A 21,818-nucleotide genomic window follows, 5' to 3' on the forward strand; every position below is an offset into this window, starting at 1 on the left:
TCTGCTGCCAATGACTGGAACGAACTTCAAAAATCACTGACCTGGAGACTCATATCTCCCTTACTAGCTTAAAGCACCAGCTGTCAGAGCAGCTCACATATCACTGCACCTGTATATAGCCCATCTGTAAATAGCCCATCCAACTACCTCATCCCCATACTGTATTTATTTATTTATCTTGCTCCTTTGCATCCCAGTATCTCTACTTGCACATTTATCTTCTGCACATCTACCATTCCAGTGTTTAATTGCTATATTGTAATTACTTTGCCACCATGGCCTATTTATTGCCTTACCTCCCTTATCTCACCTCATTTGCACATGCTGTATATAGATTTTTCTACTGTATTATTGACTGTATGTTTGTTTACTCCATGTGTAACTCTGTGTTGTTGTATGTGTCGAACTGCTTGCTTTATCTTGGCCAGGTTGCAGTTGCAAATGTGAACTTGTTCTCAACTAGCCTACCTAGTTAAATAAAGGTGAAATAAAAATAAAATAATGCTGTATCAAATCCATCACCTTTGAATGCACATGATCTGATGCAGTGCAATTAAGAGGAGAAATAAGTCAGTTTAATCAAAGGTTTCAGTGAAGATTTTAAGACACGGCTTTCCAAAACTAGTGTCTCTCAATTTTCTCTCTTTTTCCATTGTAACATCTTCAGGAATAATGTTCTGATGTTGTCTCAGTGCTGCCCTCAAAATGGTATGCAGCTTGCTGTTGGTCAGAGGGACACAGGAGGACACCAGAACCTTACTTGTGCTACAACAGTGAGCTTCAGACCAGGGGAGGTATGTACTATGTCAAGTATCTCAGAGTAATGCTGTATTCATAACCAAGTGGAAAGGTAGTAATTACTAGTTGGGAAGTCATAACTACCAGTTGGATGCATTCACGTGGTTTGAATTAATTGACAATGCAGATTGGTCAATGACCAAAGAGCTGCGTAATCCAAAAATGTTGTGCTTTGTTGTTGTATTTAACTGCCCAAAACTGCTGTTTTAGAGGTCATTTCGTTAGTAGGTGACGTCAAAGCTCAGGGATGATAGATGAGTTTCCCACTAGTAATTACCAGTCAGAGGGGTGTTCAAGTGGATTCTTCCAAGTCGTATGTGGTAAATACCCACTTGGTTATGAACGCAGCTTAAGAGTGTTTAACCACTGTTGGAAGGAGTGGAGGACCAAGATGCAGCGTGGTATATGTTCATCTTTATTATTTGAACTGAACACTGATTAACAACACACACAAAAAACAACGAAGAGCACGAACTAAACAGTTCTGTCTGGTGCAGAAAGACACAAAACAGAAAACAACTACCCACACCACACAGGTTGGAAAAGGCTACCTAATCAGAGGCAACGATAGACAGCTGCCTCTGATTGAGAACCACACCCGGCCAAACACACAGAAATAGAAAACATAGAACCCACAACATAGAATGCCCAACCCAACTCACGCCCTGACCAAACCAAAATAGAGACATTAAAGGATCTCTAAGGCCTCCTGGGTGACAATCAAATGAAATCAGCCAAGACCTCAGAAAACAACTGCAGACCTCCACAAGTCTGGTTCATCCTTGGGACCAATTTCCAAATGCCTGAAGGTACCACGTTCATCTGTACAAACAATAGTATGCAAGTATAAACACCATGGGATCACGCAGCCGTCATTCCGCTCAGGAAGGAGACGTGTTCTGTCTCCTAGAGATGAACATACTTTGGTGCGAAAAGTGAAAATCAATCCCAGAATAATAGCAAAGGACCTTGTGAAGTTGTTGGAGGAAACAGGTACAAAAGTATCTATATCCACAGTAAAACGAGTCCTATATCGACGTAACCTGAAAGGCCGCACAGCAAGGAAGAAGCTCCAAAACCGCCAAAGAAAGCCAGACTAGGGTTCACAACTGCACATGGGGTGTAGAGGGGTGCATAATGGGCGGCAGAGAAGTCAGGCGCAGGAGAGCAGAACTTGGTAATAACCGGAGATTTATTAAGCAAAACCATCGGCATCCAGAACAACAAGAGTAAATGGTCACAATAACCCGTTGTGCGCTCCAAGGGAACGTGCACAAGCACTACAATACATTTACATTTACATTTAAGTCATTTAGCAGACGCTCTTATCCAGAGCGACTTACAAATTGGTGCTTTCACCTTATGACATCCAGTGGAACAGCCACTTTACAATAGTGCATCTAGGTCTTTTAAGGGGGGTGAGAAGGATTACTTTATCCTATCCTAGGTATTCCTTAAAGTGGTGGGGTTCAGGTGTCTCCGGAAGGTGGTGATTGACTCCGCTGTCCTGGCGTCGTGAGGGAGTTTGTTCCACCATTGGGGGGCCAGAGCAGCGAACAGTTTTGACTGGGCTGAGCGGGAACTGTACTTCCTCAGTGGTAGGGAGGCGAGCAGGCCAGAGGTGGATGAACGCAGTGCCCTTGTTTGGGTGTAGGGCCTGATCAGAGCCTGGAGGTACTGAGGTGCCGTTCCCCTCACAGCTCCGTAGGCAAGCACCATGGTCTTGTAGCGGATGCGAGCTTCAACTGGAAGCCAGTGGAGAGAGCGGAGGAGCGGGGTGACGTGAGAGAACTTGGGAAGGTTGAACACCAGACGGGCTGCGGCGTTCTGGATGAGTTGTAGGGGTTTAATGGCACAGGCAGGGAGCCCAGCCAACAGCGAGTTGCAGTAATCCAGACGGGAGATGACAAGTGCCTGGATTAGGACCTGCGCCGCTTCCTGTGTGAGGCAGGGTCGTACTCTGCGGATGTTGTAGAGCATGAACCTACAGGAACGGGCCACCGCCTTGATGTTATTTGAGAACGACAGGGTGTTGTCCAGGATCACGCCAAGGTTCTTAGCGCTCTGGGACGAGGACACAATGGAGTTGTCAACCGTGATGGCGAGATCATGGAACGGGCAGTCCTTCCCCGGGAGGAAGAGCAGCTCCGTCTTGCCGAGGTTCAGCTTGAGGTGATGATCCGTCATCCACACTGATATGTCTGCCAGACATGCAGAGATGCGATTCGCCACCTGGTCGTCAGAAGGGGGAAAGGAGAAGATTAATTGTGTGTAGTCAATTCGTCGTCAACAATAAACAATCCCACACAAAGACATGGGGGGGAACAGAGGGTTAAATACACAACAAGTAAATGAGGGAATTGAAACCAGGTGTGAGGTAAAACGACAAAACAAATGGAAAATGAAAAGTGGTTCGACGATGGCTAGAAGACCGGCGACGCCGAGCGCCGCCCGAACAAGGAGAGGACCTGACTTCGGCGGAAGTCGTGACATGGGGACAATGATCATACTTTTTGGAGAAATGTCCTGTGGTCTGATAGAACAAAAATAGAATTGTTTGGCCATAATGACCATCGTCATGTTTGGAGGAAAAAGGGGGAGGTTTGCAAGCCGAAGAACAACATCCCAACCGTGAAGCACGGGGGTGGCAGCATCATGTTGTGGGTGTCCTTTGCTGCAGGAGGGACTGGTGCACTTCACAAAATAGATTGCATCATCTCAAGACATCGGTAAGGAAGTTGAAGCTTGGTTGCAAATGGGTCTTCCAAATGGACAATGAACCCAAGCATACTTCCAGTTTTGGCAAAATGGCTTAAGGACAACATAGTCAAGGTATTGGAGTGGCCATCACAAAGCCCTGACTTCATTCCTATAGAACATTTGTGGACAGAACTGAAAAAGCAAGGAGGCCTACAAACGTGACTCAGTTACACCAGCTCTGTCAGGAGGAATGGGCCAAGAGGGAGGGGTAATGTCACGTCCGCTCCTGCTTTTCCCTTTCCCTGGCACTTGAGGGCGCCAGATTACCCTGCATCACACGCTCCTGCCATCCCTCGTCACTCGCATCAGCGTTATTGGACTCACCTGGACTCACTTATCACATGTTAATTTCCTCCCCTATATTTGTCTGCTCCCTTGCTCTGTTCCCTGCTGATGCAGGGAAATGATACTAGATTACTTTAGAAAAAAAAATTGGTGTTGACTGATCAGATCAAATGATGACATAAAGAGCCGTTGTGTTGAAACTCCGTGCGATGTTTAACAGTGAGAATCGCAGAATGACTAAATGACTGAGAGTTTGACTGTGTGATATTAGATTGCTTCTTGTGTAAATATTTTCTGTCTGGATTTTAATGATTTGTATAAATGATTTGCATTGTATTGTTTTTGTCTTTTGAATTTGTTTCTGGCGCTATTCCTGTCTCGTCTCTGTCCATTATAATGAAATGTTTTACTCCCCATACCTGCTTCGTCTCTCCAGCGTCATTCCGCGTGACAAAAAGCTGAAGCAAATCATTCTCTCTACTATTATTCTGACATTTCACATTCTTAAAATAGTGGTGATCCTAACTGACCTAAAACAGGGAATTTTTACTAGGATTAAATGTCAGGAATTGTGAAAAGCTGAGTTTAAATGTATTTGGCTAAAGTGTATGTGAACTTCCCACTTCAACTGTATGTCTTACACTGTACTGGTTGTCTATGGCATTCAGCAAGGCACAGTGTTTGTACCTCTATACTTCTGCATATCATTAGTCAGAGCATACTTGGATTTTACTATAATGTCATAAAACTGTTGTATTTTACAATCCAGTTAACCTTCTCTGATGATGCATTTGATAATTAATTTTATATAATTGTATATACACTAAAATATAAACACAAATATAAACACAACATCAAGTCAACTCAAACTTTATTTGTCACATGCACCGAATACAACATGAAATACTTACTATGGTCAGGGGTACTGCCCTGACCATAGAGAGCTGTTTATTCTCTGTTGGTTGGGGAGTGATAGTGACTAGGGTGGATCATCTAGGTGATTCATGGTTTATGTTGGCCTGGTATGGTTCCCAATCAGAGACAGCTGTTTATCGTTGTCTCTGATTGGGGATCATATTTAGGCAGCCATTTCCTCATTGTGCTTGTGGGATCATGTCTACAGATAGTTGCCTGTGTGCACACCAGTAGCATCACGTTTCATTTTTGCTTGTTTGCTTGTTTGCTTGTTTGCTTGTTTGCTTGCTTGCTTTTGTTTGTTTGTTTGGTTTGTTTGGTGAGTTTCTATTAATTAAAATATGTGGAACTCTACGCAAGCTGCGCCTTGGTCCAATCATTATGACGATTGTGACAATCAATAAAATGCAGTTGTGTTTGTTGTCCGTCGCTTCTGCCTGCCCAAACCATAACCCCCCCCCTGCCACCATGGGGCACTGTTCACAACGTTAACATCTTCAAACCTATGGCCCACACGATGCCATACACAACCTGAGGTTGTGAGGCCTGTTGGATGTACGGCCAAATTCTCTAAAACAACGTTGGAGGCAGCTTAAGGTAGAGAAATTCACATTAAATTCTCTGGCAACAACTCTGGTGGACATTCCTGCAGTCAGCATGCCAATTGCACGCTCCCTCAAAACTTGAGACATCTGTGGCATTTTGTTGCGTGACAGAACAGCATATTTTAGAATTATTATTGTCCCCAGCACAAGGTGCACCTGTGTAATGATCATGCTGTTCTTGGCAACGGGGGAAATGTTCACTAACCGGGATATAAACTAATTTTTGAAAGCCTTGTGTGTCACGCCCTGATCTGTTTCACCTGTCTTTGTGATTGTCTCCACCTTCCTCCAGGTGTCGCCCATCTTCCCCATTATCCACTGTGTATTTATACCTGTGTTCTCTGTTTGTCTGTTGCCAGTTAATTTTGTTCCTCAAACCTACCAGCATTTTTCCTCTTGCTCCTCTATTGTCTATATTCCTGTTTTCCCGGTTTTGTCCTTTTTGCCTGCCTGCCGTCCTGTACCTTCGCCCTCTTCTCTGGATTACCGACCTCTGCCTGCCCTGACCCTGAGCCTGCCTGCCGTCCTGTACCTTCGCCCTCTTCTCTGGATTACCGACCTCTGCCTGCCCTGACCCTGAGCCTGCCTGCCGTCCTGTACCTTCGCCCTCTTCTCTGGATTACCGACCTCTGCCTGCCCTGACCCTGAGCCTGCCTGCCGTCCTGTACCTTCGCCCTCTTCTCTGGATTACCGACCTCTGCCTGCCCTGACCTTAAACCTGCCTGCCGTCCGGTACTTTTGCCCCACTAGTCTGGATTACTGACCTCTGTCTGACCTGACCCTGCCTGCCATCCTGTACCTTTGCCTGCCTGTGTTCTAATTAATAAACTTTTGTTACATCGACATTGCCTGCACCTGGGTCTTACCTTCAAATGTGATATTGTGTGCACATGGAACATTTCTGGAATCTATTCAGCTCATGAAACATGGGACCAACACTTTGCAAGTTGCTTTTATATTTTTGTACAGTGTAAATATATATATAAAAAACTGGGAACAGATTCATTTACAGATTGGTAATAGCAAAAATGTATACATAATGATACTAAATGGATGACAAACCCAAGTCTATGTTAATGTTCATCTGTTGTTGAATGTGTTGCTGTAGAAAAGGTGTGAACCCACAAACCAAATACTAAAACTATCAAATGTTTCTCAAAGGTTTTATAGTCATTATTACAGGTCTAGAACATGGTCTCAGCAATGATGTCAGTTTAAGGTTTCAGTGAAGATTTTAAGACATGGATTTCCAAAACTTGTGTTTCTCAATTTTCTCTCTTATTCCATTGTAACATCTTCAGGATTAATGGTTTAAATTCAGCTGATGTTATCTCAGTGGTGCCCTCAAAATGGTACGCAGCTTGCTGTTGGTCAGAGGTGCTACAACACCAAGGTTCAGCTCAGGGTCCGTTGCTGTCCCAGTCTTATATTGTAAGTACTGTAGCTAACAAATTCTTCACAATTCTTAATGTTTCTTGTCATGATTTTGTTACTTAGAAATGTTCCTAAAGTGTCTTTGACACATCTTGAGATCTAATTCGATGTTCTTTTCTCATTAGGCTTAATGATAATATCTGCTTATCTGAAGACCTCCAATTCAACGACTGTCACAGTTAGTCCTGGGGGCACCGTTTTTCTGGACTACAATGTAAAACACCATGAAGAAACCATTTGGTACAGACAGCGATGCGACAAGGTGCCCTTCCACATAATGTCTACTACCACAAAGACTGGAGGAGGGAATATTCAACATAAAGGTTCTGGAGGTTTTTCTACTAAACATATCCAAAGCAACAAGTCCATCAGTCTGATCATCAACAACATCACTGAATCTGTTTTAGGACTCTACTATTGTACTTCTAATGGAAAGGTTTAGTCTGGCTGCATCCTTAGCTATACTGGTGATGGTATGTACTAAATAGCGTAATTGAACTTTCTTGCTATTTCTCTGAATAGATTGATGAGTAAAGTCTATCAATGGAAATGTATATTTCCTTGAAACAGATCAGACCAGTGGGTCAAAGACATCGTCTCATTCTCAGTCTACTGATGCTCTGTCTTCAGCAACTCCGTCCTCTGATCAGTGCTGGATGCTGGTGGCCATCTTGTCTCCTTTCTGTGTCATCTTTGCTATGGCTGCTCTGCTCTCCTCTGTCGGTGCCTGGTGAATCTATAAAAGAAAAGGTCAAGCTTTTTTACTAAAAGGGATTTGTTATTGGCATGCAAGTGTTGTTCTGTGTTTATTTGGAAATATTGGAGGGTTTACCACTGTTTATTCATGATTGATTGATAGTTCAGAATATTTGATATGATCAAATTAAATATGTATTTGCATATTTACCAATTAAATACATTTTGTAATTCTCTTCAACTACTTTGCTCCATGTTTATGCAAAAGATCTCTGATGAAATAACATCTAATTAGCATAATAAATACATCCTCATACAAATCCATCAGTTTAAGATAGAGATATTTTTGCATTAGACGCGTCTCAATCCGCCTATGTCGCAATTCCGCATCTGCAGTGAAAGGTGACAGAGCTAGAGCGGTGTTTGTCAGACCATGAGACATCCCGAAAATCGGTGTTCTCACAAAATCGTATGCAGCCTCTGAATGGTTTGGCCTCTCACGAACACAACGTTATTAACCGTTTTGCTTTACGACCCCCACAAGCGTCTTGGGGCTCATCTGAAGTCGGTACAGCCAATTTGCCAACTTCTGTCTGTAGTGTCCAAACAGTTTGGGCCACACACTAATATGACCCCTCTGTGGAAAGGTGAGATTCTCATGACCATGTACATGTTCTGCTCTAGGACACCTACATGGCTCACAGGACTTGTCTGAAGGTCCCCCGGCACCAGTTTAAAAAATGAATGGAAGTATATTTGGAGACTGGTTTAGTGCCAAAAATAAGGGGTTAAATACATTTTTTAAAATGTATTTCCTTTCTTTCAGATACAGGACAGACACCTCAGAACAAACTTGCTTTAGATTTTTTGTAGTAAATATGTTATTCGATGCATTTGCATGGGCTGATAACAGTATGGAAAAAAATTCGGAATATTTTTTTTCCTTTTTTGGGGGGGATACTTCAAGGGGTCTTAAAATTCATAATCAAATAGCAAAATTATCCTTCCTATGACCTTATTAAAACAATTCTATTTAGCTTAGTGGAAATCCCCCCCCCCCCTGCGCTATTTGATGCTCTGTGAGAGAGGTTGGCATGCTAATGCTATTTTGGTTGAGGTTGGGATTTCAGGTCCTATAATATTTTGAATATCTTTTTATTTATGACAACAGTGGTTTATCTTCAATGTGTTATATTCTCTTCCGGTGTAATTTCCTACTTGACACAGTTTTTTTCCCTTACAGACAGAGGATGAAGGACTGACCTACAGTACATTACACTTCTCTAACAAAGGTCAAAGAGGCAAAGGTAGGTATCCGATGCAGCACATTTTAAGGGTAGAGCGATGTTTGGTCTGACTCAGAAGGTGCCAACAGTTTTACCACAAGAAGTAAATATAAAAGTACTATTCTAATATTAAAATAAGCAAACGAGGCAGATCTGTTGATAATAAACTAATATTGAGGTGTCATGGGGGCTCGTTCCTTAAATGTGTTGCAACATACTGTTGTTGGGAAAATGGTGGAATGGTAAGTCACATGTGTTAGTTACAGTGCTTGGCAATAAAACCCTGTTTGAATTCATTCTGCTTCCAGTGTTGTACTTGCTATCCACACCACCATGCTATTACCTAATGTACTACTACTACTAAATATTAGACCACTTTAAATTAGACTACTTTTGAGGACCAAAAACATCTTACAAACTTTGGAGTTCATTATCGCTGAGAAATGTACATAATTAAGAAAAATATGACTATACAGTGTCTATTGTAACTGATTCTTCTTACATGTTATCCTTGCAGACTATATCTGTATTTCTGTGCATGGGTTTACCATGAATGTGAGAAACCACATTTCCAACCACTGAGAATCACATAGGCTGGTGTCAACAGGTTGCTGGCTTCTCACATCTCTCAAACATAGGTCTTCTCATAAAGACGCTGTTTTCTTCACCATTATGAAGTACAGGATGTTGTTTCCAACCACAACAGCTTTTGTTAGACCAAGAGGTTGACATAGCAAGCCACACAAGGCCAGAATACATGTACAACAACACAAATGTATATGAATATATACAGTACCAGTCAAAAGTTTCATTCAATGGTTGTTTTTTTGTTTCTACCATTTTCTACATTGTAGAATAGTGAATACATCAAAACTTTGAAATAACATACGGAATCATGTAGTAAACCAAAAAGTGTTTAAAAAAATCTAAATATGTTATATTTGAGATTATTCAAAATGTCCAACCTTTGCCTTGATGACAGCTTTGCACACACTTTGCATTCTGTTAACCATGTTCACCTGTAAAAAATAAAGAAAAACCCTTGAATGAGTAGGTGTGTCCAAACTTTTGACTGGTACTATATAAATAAAAGAGAGGTACTAAATTACTGTTGGAGGAGTACTCTCATTAAAAAAAACAACAATAAGTGTAATTTTAGATACATGTGTATAGTCTGGAAAGACCACTTCACATGTTGGGTGTACATAATGTACTGCAGCCACTTTGAGAAAGGGGGACACGCTGAACAACTAATTTAAACAGTAAAGGTGTGTGAGAAAAAGGTCTGAAACAAATGCATGCAGTTGTTACGGCATTCATCGGAAGAAGAGGAGTCGTCAGACCAAAATGCAGCGGGGTACGTGTTCATCTTTAATATACTGAACTGAACACTAAGATACAAAATAACAATGGGAATAGCCTAAACAGTTCTGCAAGGTGCAACCAACACTAAACAGAAAATAACCACCCACAACTAACAGTGGGAAAACAGGCTACCTAAGTATGGTTCTCAATCAGAGACAACGAAAGACAGCTGTCCCTGATTGAGAACCATACCCGGCCAAAACCTAGAAATATCAAACCTAGACATACAATTTACGGTAAGGGCGTGACAGTAGTGCATCACTATTATCCATTTACCAGGACTGGAGGAGTTGGAGATATGTTACAACAACCTCCCTGACATATTACTTAAGATTAAATTACATTAAATGATAGCTTTGAAGCCGGAGAATGTGGAGGCTTGTGTGAGAGCGATCTGTGTCCTGCACAACTACATCAAGAGGAAATTCCAGGGCAAGGGGAGCAAGGGGTCGCAAAGGTCAACCCTGGTGGAGGAGAGGCGTCCAAGAGAAGGCATGCAGGAGGTCACCCAGGCAGGGGGCAACAACACCACCAGGGTGGCAAAATTAGTGAGGGAGACACTGACGGAGTACCTCATCTCTGAAAACGGGTGCCGTTCCATGGCAGAACGATGTCTGATCCTACTCTCCTTCGTAATGTCACTCAGAAATCAAACTGCTTTTTCAAGAGCCACCCACCACTTACCAAAAAGAACAAAGTAAATTCCATTACATCACATTGTGTGTCTTATTTCTCACCTATATTGCATTCCCCTATCAGTAAAAAGTGAAGCTTATCCAACTTCATTAAAAAACAGGTTATCACATGGATGTTTGGAAACAAAAGTGACAAAAGTGTACATAAGAGGGATAAAATAATATAAAAAAAGAATACACTACTACTGAGCCAATTACAAGGGCCACCAAAGTCATACAGACGTATCCGTTGAATTATTTATATTCATAAGGAAGTAGTCTGTGCATAACAACAGTTGACATGGAGAGATGTAAGCTGTCAGATGTGAATCGTTTCCCCAGTGACATTTAATAGTTCATGTTGAATTGTAGGCCTGTTATAATAACATTGTTAGAACATAAGATGAAAAAAGTTGTGATAAATAAATAAGCTAGATATGTTAGGCTACACTATTATAGCCGTAGTTGAGTATATAGCCATAATTATAGTTCAAATTGGAGATGGAAGCCTATTGGAGGAAACTGAAATAAGACAAACTTTTCAAAAAGTCACAGAAGTCACATTGGGGAACGAATCAGTACAGAGTTCTCTGGTGTGTACATCAACCAATGTTAATTTCATATACAAACTAAAACCTACAAAAACACCCTGTCTGTCAGTAGAAGATGTTTTCATTTTATCCACCATTGAAGTTAAGCTCACTGATACTAACGCACCACAAACCACAGGAACACTAATAGTAGAGAAATAGATCTGTTCCCTTTTCATAAGACCACATCATTCAGTGAAGACAAATATTAAAAGTGTAGGAACAAAAGAGGGCACTGTAACACAAACATTTGTGGCCAAAAAATAGTTGGGCTTCACAGCTAGGGCTTGATTCATTTAATACAGGGATGGGTAACTGGGGTCCATCAAATTAAAGGTTTTGGTCACATACACATATTTAGCAGATGTTATTGTGGGTGTAGTGACATGCTTGTAGACTAATTTCACAAAAAAATGTATTAATATATGTATATGTACAGTGCCTTCAGAAAGTATTCAGTCCCCTTGACTTTTTCAACATTTTGTTACGTTACAGCCTTATCCTAAAATGTATTAAATAAATACAAATCCTTAGCAATCTACACACAATATTCCAGAATTTCAAAGTGAAAACCTTTTTTTTTTTGCAAATTCATAAAATAATTTGAACAGAAATACATTATTTACATAAGTATTAAGACCTTTTGCTATGGGACTTGAAATTGAGCTCAGGTGCATCGTGTTTCCATTGATCATCCTTGAGATGTTTCTACAACTTGATTGGAGTCCACCTGTGGTAAATTCAATTGATTGGACATGATTTGGAAATGTATTATTTCTGTTTTTTATTATTTAATAAATTAGCAAAAATGTCTAAAAACGTCTTTATGCTTTGTCATTATGGGGTATTGTGTGTAGATAGATGAGAGGGAAAATAACAATTTAATAAATTTTATTATAAGGCTGTAACCTAACAAAATGTGGAAAAAGTCAAGGGGTCTGAAATACAGTGCATTCAGAAATTATTCAGACACCTTGACTTTTTTGGTCAATCTACACGCAATACCCCATAATGACAAAGCAAAAACAGGTTTTTAGAAATCTTTGCTAATTTATTACAAATAAAAAACGGAAAAATCACATTTACATAAGTATTCAGGCCCTTTGCTCAGTACTTTGTTGAAGCACCTTTGGCAGCGATTACAGCCTCGAGTCTTCATGGGTATGGGCACACCTGTATTTGGTGAGTTTCTCCCATTCTTCTCTGCAGATCCTCGCAAGCTCTGTCAGGTTAGATAGGGAGCGTCGCTGCACATCTATTTTCAAGTCTCTCCAGAGATGTTTGATCGGGTTCAGGTCCGGGCTCTGGCTGGGACACTCAAGGACATTGAGAGACTTGTCCTGAAGTCACTACTGTGTTGTCTTGGCTGTGTGCTTAGGGTCGATGTCCTGTTGGAAAGTGAAAAAGGTCCTGTTTGTGGAAAAAGTCAAAGTGTCTGAATACTTTCCAAAGGCACTGTATCTGTGACCAACAGATGCTTATCTGTATTACCAGTCATGTGAAATCCATAGATGAAGGCCTAATACATATATTTAAATGTTATTATTTCCTTATATGAACTGTAACTCAGTAAAATCGTTGCATGTTGCGTTTATATTGAGAACAAGTGAAGTTTTCCATAAACTTTTAATTAATAATTTAGGATTTTATCACTTGACATATCAATCCTATAGTGGGAAGGATCCTATAAATCAAAACTGAATGCCTGTAACACTCCGAATAAATGAATAATGTGCATTTGAAGATTTGTCTCTGGTCATGCAACTACAATACAGGCTGGATGTCTAAACAAAGTCAATTCTGAATATCAATAGATTTTTAGATTAATTCTCATCAATGACAACGGTCTAGAACTGATTTACCACTCAACTGTCTAGTATCCGGGTTAATGATTATATAATTGACTAAGTGTCTCTTTCCTTGTAAAATGTTGACAGCTGAAAAGAAAACATTGTATTGCTATGATGCTCAAACTTAACTAAATCGCTACATTCACCGACACAGGATAAACTTTAACCCTCATGCTGGCCCTGACCAAACAGGTAAGTTGCCTCTCACTTTAGCTGCATTTCTCCACATGGCCAGACAAACAAAACTTGGGGGAAACACTACCCAACAGGCGGGGGCGAAGGACACCGTCTACCAGCCGTCCCCGCGGACTAGCTAGGTTGCTAGTTAGCTAGCACACGGTGTCACCCCCTCCTGCTCTGTACCGGATAAATCCGTGGCTGACATATGGGGGCGAGGACACTGTGTACTAGCTAGTTTGAGTTAACGACATCGTGTGCTAGCTAGCTTATTAGCTAACATACGGTTGCGCCCCCGTCTGCTGTGAGTCCTCCTTGCTAGCTAGCTGGAGCGACAGTGCTCAAGAAGCGGGGCAAAGGAACACTGTCTACCGTGTATGTCTAGCATGCTACCATTATCGCCCCAGACCCTTCGTCTGTGGTTTATCTAACGCCACCTACTGTACTGGAGGCCCCCCCATGCCTGTACTAAATGTATATTTGACCAAATGAAGTATAAAGAGGGGTTCCTACAAATGCAGGAATGCCCCGAATGCGGGCCGCAATTGCACCCTTCTCGAAAATCTTGTTTATCTTGACCTTCGGCTCCAAAAACTGCTCAAACAGACCAGTCGATTTGCACTGACGTGCTCGAACGTGCGCGTCCTCGCTATTTAGTGACAAAGATGGCGGCCGCCGCCGGATCAGGTAATCTAATTTCCCGTTCACACATATGTGATATTCATTTGAGGAGCTTGTATTTCACGTTTAATTTAATAGCTATATTACATTCCGTTATGAAACATTAATCTCAAAGACATTCCACAATTTCCCGAGACATGTTTACTAGATGAATGTGGGTGAGTTCGGTTAGCCAGTATTGCTAGCTACTAACTAGCTAACGTTAGCGCAGTTTGCTCTTCTCCGACTATTTGTAACTCTCGACCAACTCACTTGGTGTATTTAACATATTAATTGATTCTGCCATAATTTGTATATAAAATATTGTATTTGTGGTTTAGCCATCGTCTGTGTATTCGTCTAACTTACTAGCTAGCTTATTCAACTGCAGCGTCATGTTTCTGCGCAGCTAACATTACTAGTAACGTTAGCTGGTACCAGTGGCAGCTGAACCGGAGACAACTTACAAATCGAGCTTGGCGGAACTAGTATACATGTTTCGAATAACTGAAATAGCTAACTATAGCTGGCATCTGTCAAAATGCATTTCTCCAACTGTTTGTTAGCGGTTAGTTAAGTCAACGGTGTGGGTATAATTTGTGGAACGTTCCAACAGGAATCTGTTCCAAAAACGTAATAAAGTACAAAGTTGCCAACAAACAACGCATACAAAGTAACTTAGCACGATCAATTCACCTAGCTAACTAGCTGCCGCATAGGCATCAACTCTAAACTTAGGCCATACCCGGTATCTTATTCGGCCGCTATACAACTTTGGATGCGTTGTTTGTTGGCAACCTTGTTATTTACTTAGTTATTGGAACAGATTCATGTTGGAACGTAACACAAATTATACCCACCCAGTAAAATGAAAAGTAACGAGAACTAGCTAGTTATCTATTATAGATAAGAGTAGTTTTACATTGTTAACTAGGTAGCCCCGCACCTCTGATTCAGAGGGGTTGGGTGAAATGCGGAAGATGCATTCAGTTGCACAACTGACTAGGTATCCCCCTTCCCTTTTCGATACCTAACTAGCAAGTGCACTTTGGCCATCAGCTACACACCCACAACTTGAGAAAGTGATGGCTATGGCAATTGCATGTGTCAGATTCAGAGGTGCGTGAATAATATACGACAGCTAGTTACTTGGTTCCTACTAATAGTATTTGATTAGCTAACATACAATTAGCAGGGGAGGGTTGTGTTAAATGAATCACTATCAAAATTCATAGAATTAGGCCTAGCTACATGTTTGCCTAACATTTTGATGAAAGGAATGGAACAATCTAACGGAGTACTGCAGTTTTGCTCCACACTGCAGTTTTGCTCCACACATTATAGATCCTAAGTGACTTAAAACCTCTCAAGCATCATCCGGTTTTTACCTTTCATGTCTTACTGTATTACAATGAACAGTATTTTCAACCTTGCTCCACACTTTGCATTTTTTATGAACAATTCAACTTGAGTCAACTTGGCACCCTGCTCTGTGTGCAGAGCAGTGAATTTTCAGTTTACGTTGTAGTAACTACTAGATATGTGTGGTTGAAAAATGTCTGCTTTGAACCTTGTATGTTTTAAAAGTCATCAAAGTTCCCCGTAACTTCCGGCTACTGGAGGAGCTGGAAGAGGGCCAGAAGGGTGTTGGAGACGGGACAGTGAGCTGGGGACTGGAGGACGACGAGGACATAATGCTGACCCGCTGGACAGGCATGATCATAGGGCCTCCCAGGGTAATGGAAAACCAATGACGCACACACACAAACGCCATAAGGCCTCTCAGGGTGACAGACCAAACACCGTCACGCCACAGAAATCCTTACTTTCCCAGTCCTGGTTTCCTCAATTCTTTTGAAGTGCATTGTATTTCCTTCTCTAAATTATAAGCATTGAGGAAGTGAGGAAACAAGGACGTCGCAAATGGATTTGACAGCTAATGCCATTTTTTCTGACACAGCAACGTCGCTTTTCACATCTATAGCCACAGTTGACGATCAATATGGAGTCACCTCTATTTTAACCCCAATTGAGGAATGGAAACATGGAACATTTTGATTTTAGAGGATGGGCTGCTGCTCAATCATAGCCAAGAACACTGCTTCAGCTAAACCATGCACACCGCAGGTCAGCTCTAAACCATGCACACCGCAGGTCAGCTCTAAACCATGCACACCGCAGGTCAGCTCTAAACCATGCACACCGCAGGTCAGCTCTAAACCATGCACACCGCAGGTCAGCTCTAAACCATGCACACCGCAGGTCAGCTCTAAACCATGCTCAAGTAGCAGGTGAAATCGCTAGCTAGTTAGTTAGCAGTTTGCACTAATAGCAGCCATCATTGTGTGATGTCACCCGCCCTGAGACCTAAAGTAGTGTTGCCCTCACCCAACCTAAACCATGATTTTGTCAGCTTATGAAGTACATGTGTTTTTGTTGTTGATGCTTGTGAGCATGAACAAAGAGGATAAACATAGCATAAATCACCTTTCTCCCAGTGGAGGAACCAATCATTTACAGTGCCTTCTGGAAAGTATTCAGACCCCTTGACTTTTTCCACATTTTGTTACGTTTACATCCTTATTCTAAAATAGATTGAAAAATAATAATCCTAAATCCGCCCACAATACCCCATAATGACAAAGCAAAAATAAGTATTCAGATCCTGAGCTATGTGACTCGATATTGAGCACAGGTGAATCCTGTTTCTGTTGATCATCCTTGATTGTAGTCCACCTGTGGTGAATTGATTGGACATTTGGAATCACGGCAGTCTATATAAGGTCCCACAGTTGACAGTGCATGTCTGAGCAAAAACCAAGCCATGAGGTCGAAATAATTGTTCGTAGAATTCCAAGATAGGATTGTCGATGCACAGATCTGGTGGAGGGTATCAAAACATTTCTGCAGCATTGAAGGTCCCCCAAGAACACAGTGGCCTCATTCATTCTTAATTGGAAGAAGTTTGGAACCACCAAGACTCTTCTTAGAGCTGTCCGCCCAGCCAAACTGAGCAATTTGGGGAAAAGGGCCTTGGTCGGGACAGAGTTCCTCTGTGGGGATGGGAGAACCTTCCAGAAGGACAACAATCTCTGCAGCACTCTACCAATCAGGCCTTTATGGTAGAGTGGCCAGACAGAAGCCACTCCTCAGTAAAAGGGACCTGTTAGCCAGCTTGGAGTTTGCAAAAAAGGCACCTAAAGGACGCCGACCATGAGAAACAAGATTCTCTGGTATGATGAAACCAAGATTGAACTCTTTGGCCTGAATGCCAAGTGTCACGTCTGGAGGAAACCTGGCACCCCCTCTACGGTGAAGCATGGTGGTGGCAGCATCATGCTGTGGGGCTGTTTTTCAGGGACTGGGAGACTAGTAAGGATCGAGGGAAAGATGAGTGGAGTAAAGTACAGAGAGATCCTTGATGAAAATTTGCTCCAGAGCGCTCAGGACCTCATACTGGGGAGAAGGTTCACCTTCCAACAAGACAATGACCCTAAGCACACAGCCAAGACAATGCCGGGTTGGCTTCGGGACAAGTCTCTGAATGTCCTTGAGTGGCCCAGCCAGAGCCCAGACTTGAACCCGATCTAACATCTCTGGAGAGACCTGACAGTAGCTGTGCAGCAACTCTCCCCATCCAACCTGACAGAGCCCGAATACAGGTGTGCCAGGCTTGTAGTGCCATACCCAAGAATACTTGATGCTATAATCGCTGCCAAAGGCACTTTAACAGAGTACTGAGTAAAGGGTCTGAATACTTGTGTAAATGTTATATTTCCGTTTTTATTTTTATAAATTAGCTGAAAATTCTAAACCTGTTTTTACTTTGTCAGGGGAGGGTTGTGTTGATTGATGATGGAAAAAAGCTATTTAATACATTTTAGAATAAAGCTGTAACGTAACAATGTGAAAAGTCAAGTAGTCTGAATGCTTTCCGAAGGCGCTGTGTGTATCTCACTCACACACACCATTGGGAGGAACATACCGTGAGCGCGACAGCAATATAATTGAAATAGAAAAATTCAAATTCTATTGGGACAGCCACAGGCGTTCTGCAAACAAAGGAAGAAACATCCATGAGTCCAAGAACCACACGCTTTCTGTCCCAGATGCACCTCCGTTTTGCAGGCTCCTTTTAATTAACAACATAGGCCAATACTAAACTGGAGCCAGCAGGGCAATCATAGGCCTTCAACAAGCTTACTTACTGTCATGGTTCACCGCTCATGATGATAACCAAGACAGCTACCCACTACCACGTGACAAACTTTGATTTGATTTGACAGCTACCCCCTATCATGCAGGCTTTATATTGAACCAAAACCTGTTTCAGGAATTAAATCTTGCCTTCTTTCTGATGTCTTTCTTCCAGACAATCTACGAGAACAGGATGTACAGTCTAAAGGTAGAATGTGGACCCAGATATCCTGAGTCTCCCCCTTTTGTCCGATTTGTGACCAAGATCAATCTGAATGGCGTGCACAACTCAAACGGTGTGGTAAGTCTCAGGTCATAGATGTCCTGTTCGGGTTGGAAACCTTTTTTGTATTTTGGAGTATGTGGCCTGAAGGCCTACAGCTTGCAAAGCACAGCGGATTCATTACCTACAGACGCAGGACTGGTTTTCCAGACCCAGATGGAGTCCTAGACTAAAAAGCACTTGAAACTCTACTGAACATGGGTTTTAGTCCAGGAATCTGTGTTTGTTTGAGGGTACTTTTGTCCTTGTCTGAGCTGAAGGCACCAATGAGCATTAAAAAAAGATAATAAATTAGCTAAGGTTTGAAACCCAATTTTCTTCTACGGAGGCCATAGCGGTCTTAGAATACTCATACTAACCATACTATTTGCGATGTAAATTGAGTGTAAAGTAAGCTTATTGGTCATAATATGGGTATAGTTAGTATACCCTTAACTACATTCGCCAAAGTATACAAGCAGTGGACACTTTCTGTGCTCTTAGGGCCCATAATGCAATTCTTCAGAAAATGGGCGTGGCTTCACAACGGTCTCAGATTTCAAGAAATGCTGGAAAATATTCAGCCGAAGTCCGAGAGCGGATACAAATTCATTGCTTTAACTAATTATGACAAATGTTAAGAAAATGTTGAGCAATGTAATAAAGTACTTTTCAAATGAGTTTCCTTACACGTTATGTTGACTGAGAATTTGTTTGCTACTCCATCCTTGCGACCCGCATATCATTACAGCAGTATGTGCCAGTAAGTTAGCTAGCTACCTAACGTTAGTTGGCTACTAATACATAGAACTTGCCAGTATATGAACTATATGCTATCTAACTACCCAATGTTTATTGACTTGATTATTCCCGTCATTATTAGTTTAGTGGTATAGTCGTGCGTTCTCAATGGACATTCAGGTGCGTTCATACATTCGCTCTGGCTTTCTACTCTGATTTCAGAGCACTCTCGTCCGTGTGTGCCAGTGCACAGAATGACTGATGGATTTACGAACACTCAACACCAGTTGAATATGGCCAGTGTCAGTAAACGTTGGCAAAAAGGCGTAATTAAATTGTTGCCAGCAACAGTTTGTCACCAAAGCTCTAGATAACATGAAAACAGCCTAACCAGCTCTGCTTGATTGAGTAAAATGGTCAGAGTGAGGTATTTTCTCACTTATGTCTGGAAGTAGCTAGCAAGTTAGCTTGGGTGCTTGACTGACGTGAGGTCAGAACGCTCGGATAAACCTTACTCCTCGGCCAAAGCGTTTAGTGACGCTGCCTGGCAGAGTGCGCTCTGAACACTCCGAGAGCGAAACACTCAGAATTACGAACTCTGGCACTACGGATTGAATTTAATAACACACCTGAAGTCGTAGAATTTCTAGCTAGTAATTTAGCCTAGCAAGAGGTTGCGTAGCAACAGCATCAACTTCCAGTAGACAGGCGAAGCGCTAGTACGCTTAACTGAAATTATACCGTTCGTTTACACTATTCTAAAATTAGCTGTGTGTGTATATATCTCACACTCATTAAGTTTGTAGTATGTTAGTATGAGTATTTGAGCACAGCTTATGTATTTTCCAAGTTGTGTGCGAGTCTCTTACATGGCTGTAACCTCCCCTCAGGTGGACACGCGGGCGGTGGCGGCACTGGCTAAGTGGCAGAACTCGTACAGCATCCGTGTGGTGCTGCAGGAGCTCCGGAGGCTCATGATGTGTAAAGAGAACATGAAGCTCCCCCAGCCGCCCGAAGGCCAGGTCTTCAGCAACTGAGCCCCCTTGCCCTGACAAGCCCTGCTATCCCTACTCTCCATCGACACACACACGTAAACCTACACATACAGTACATGCACTCGCACTGATTCAATGCTTCCTCACATCTGCACACTCGCACGAACCCCCCACACACACACAGCGTTACGTACCCCTTATTTTTCTGAGACTCTTGAATACTCTGTTCTCACGTAAGCTCTCTTTTGCCAGGCCCCTCTCACCTTCTGTCCTAAATGCCATACCCACTTTCTCTCGCTCTCTCTCTCTCTCATTAGACAGAGATGGTTGCACAGGTGAACTCCACCCCCCCATCATCTACCCAACTGTGCAGACCAGACATTACGATACAAATTAATGTACATCTTACTAATCTTTTTTTTCTTATTATTATTTGTGTTCTACATCCAGATTGTAAAATAACATAAATTATCTTATTGAGTGTACCTATCTTATGTGTGTGCTGGATTCTTCAACCCAAGGGTGGTGGCATTTACTCTGTACTGTAGTGTGTAGCAGGGGTGGAAATCAAGATGACTCGCTGCACCGCAAAAGAAAAGTAGATCCCGTGGCCCCACTGAAATGTGGACAGTAAAGTTGTAACTGTTCTGCTCTTAATGTCGCTGCAAGACTGCCCTGTTAAACTATGCAGTGACTTAGGATACACTGCATAGTCTTGCCAGGGTCTGTTTCTGAAATCAAACAAGTGAACCCCCCACTCTTATGTTTTATTTTTTGAACCACTCTTGGTGAAACGGCAAGGGAGGAAATTAAAACATTTATTGGTGTTTTTCAGGCTAGCATTGGTCTAACCAGCTTCTCAATCCCGATGATGTGAATTTCTGGGCCTTGGCACATGTACGGTACATGGGATTAGGCATTCAACACTGTGTATCAACTGGGCACTCTCGGTTCATCGCCCACTCCTATTTTAAACCTCTGGCCTCTCTGCCATGTGGATTGTTACGCTTTGTGATTGAATGGGGAGGAAGTACATTTTGAGGGGAGTGGTTAAATTACATTGGGTTTCAAATACTTATCTTATGTGCTTGGCACCTTTTTCAGGTTCACATTACTAGGTGAAGAATGAGTTAGTTTTTTGTTTCATCTTTAGGGCTGACCTATGTATGTTCGTTGAGGTTATCTCATACAGTGGGCCCACTGAATGCAATGTATGGCTTTAGATGTTTATTTTTTAACCGGTGTGATTCTAGTCTGGGTGATGGTGACCTGTGCATGGTTTTATTTGAATTAAACATAATTACTTTTGCATGTGTTTGTCTCCTTGTGATTCTCAGTCCATTTCGGCATGGGCGGCATTCCGTCGCACAGTGGAATGATAACATTGTATTTGAAATATCTAAAATGTGTATGTGTTATCACATGTCTTAGAATGTGTATTTTTATTGTACAGGAACAATTTTAAGACGCTAAAGAGGTATCATTCTGATTTTTTTTTTTGTATAGTTAATTTAATATATTTACCCTA

The 21,818-nt window shown here is 41.9% G+C and overlaps 1 protein-coding gene and 2 long non-coding RNA genes across 4 annotated transcripts; 2 read left to right on the forward strand and 1 right to left on the reverse strand.

The window, feature by feature from the left end:
- Positions 1-2,732: 2,732 nt before the first annotated feature.
- On the forward strand, positions 2,733-9,075 carry LOC135561856 (uncharacterized). The gene is made up of 2 exons (XR_010459701.1): positions 2,733-6,794; positions 6,923-9,075. It is a non-coding gene; the product is annotated as an uncharacterized LOC135561856 (long non-coding RNA).
- Positions 9,076-11,689: 2,614 nt separating this feature from the next.
- On the reverse strand, positions 11,690-14,033 carry LOC135561858 (uncharacterized). The gene is made up of 2 exons (XR_010459703.1): positions 13,949-14,033; positions 11,690-12,796 (listed from the first exon to the last, which is right to left on the reverse strand). It is a non-coding gene; the product is annotated as an uncharacterized LOC135561858 (long non-coding RNA).
- On the forward strand, positions 14,016-21,599 carry LOC115143853 (ubiquitin-conjugating enzyme E2 variant 1-like). Of its 2 annotated transcripts, none has more exons than XM_029684278.2 (4): positions 14,016-14,122; positions 15,683-15,831; positions 18,468-18,593; positions 20,186-21,599. In XM_029684278.2, exons 1-4 carry the CDS (start codon positions 14,101-14,103, stop codon positions 20,330-20,332), a joined length of 444 nt encoding a protein of 147 aa, XP_029540138.1. In that variant the 5' UTR covers positions 14,016-14,100; the 3' UTR covers positions 20,333-21,599. The 2 variants fall into 2 exon arrangements, with proteins under 2 accessions (XP_029540138.1, XP_029540145.1); XM_029684285.2 differs by lacking the exon at positions 14,016-14,122 and adding an exon at positions 14,175-14,274.
- Positions 21,600-21,818: the final 219 nt, after the last annotated feature.

This window comes from Oncorhynchus nerka, linkage group LG2 (assembly GCF_034236695.1).
Source record: "Oncorhynchus nerka isolate Pitt River linkage group LG2, Oner_Uvic_2.0, whole genome shotgun sequence".
Lineage (NCBI taxonomy): Eukaryota > Metazoa > Chordata > Actinopteri > Salmoniformes > Salmonidae > Oncorhynchus > Oncorhynchus nerka.

Bases quoted from the DNA above. Each gene is read 5' to 3' on its own strand.
- LOC115143853 (XM_029684278.2), top strand. From the start codon at position 14,101: ATGGCGGCCGCCGCCGGATCAG. The intron at 15,832-18,467 runs GTAATGGAAAAC...TCTTTCTTCCAG, and splicing joins TGATCATAGGGCCTCCCAGG to ACAATCTACGAGAACAGGAT. The intron at 18,594-20,185 runs GTAAGTCTCAGG...ACCTCCCCTCAG, and splicing joins TGCACAACTCAAACGGTGTG to GTGGACACGCGGGCGGTGGC.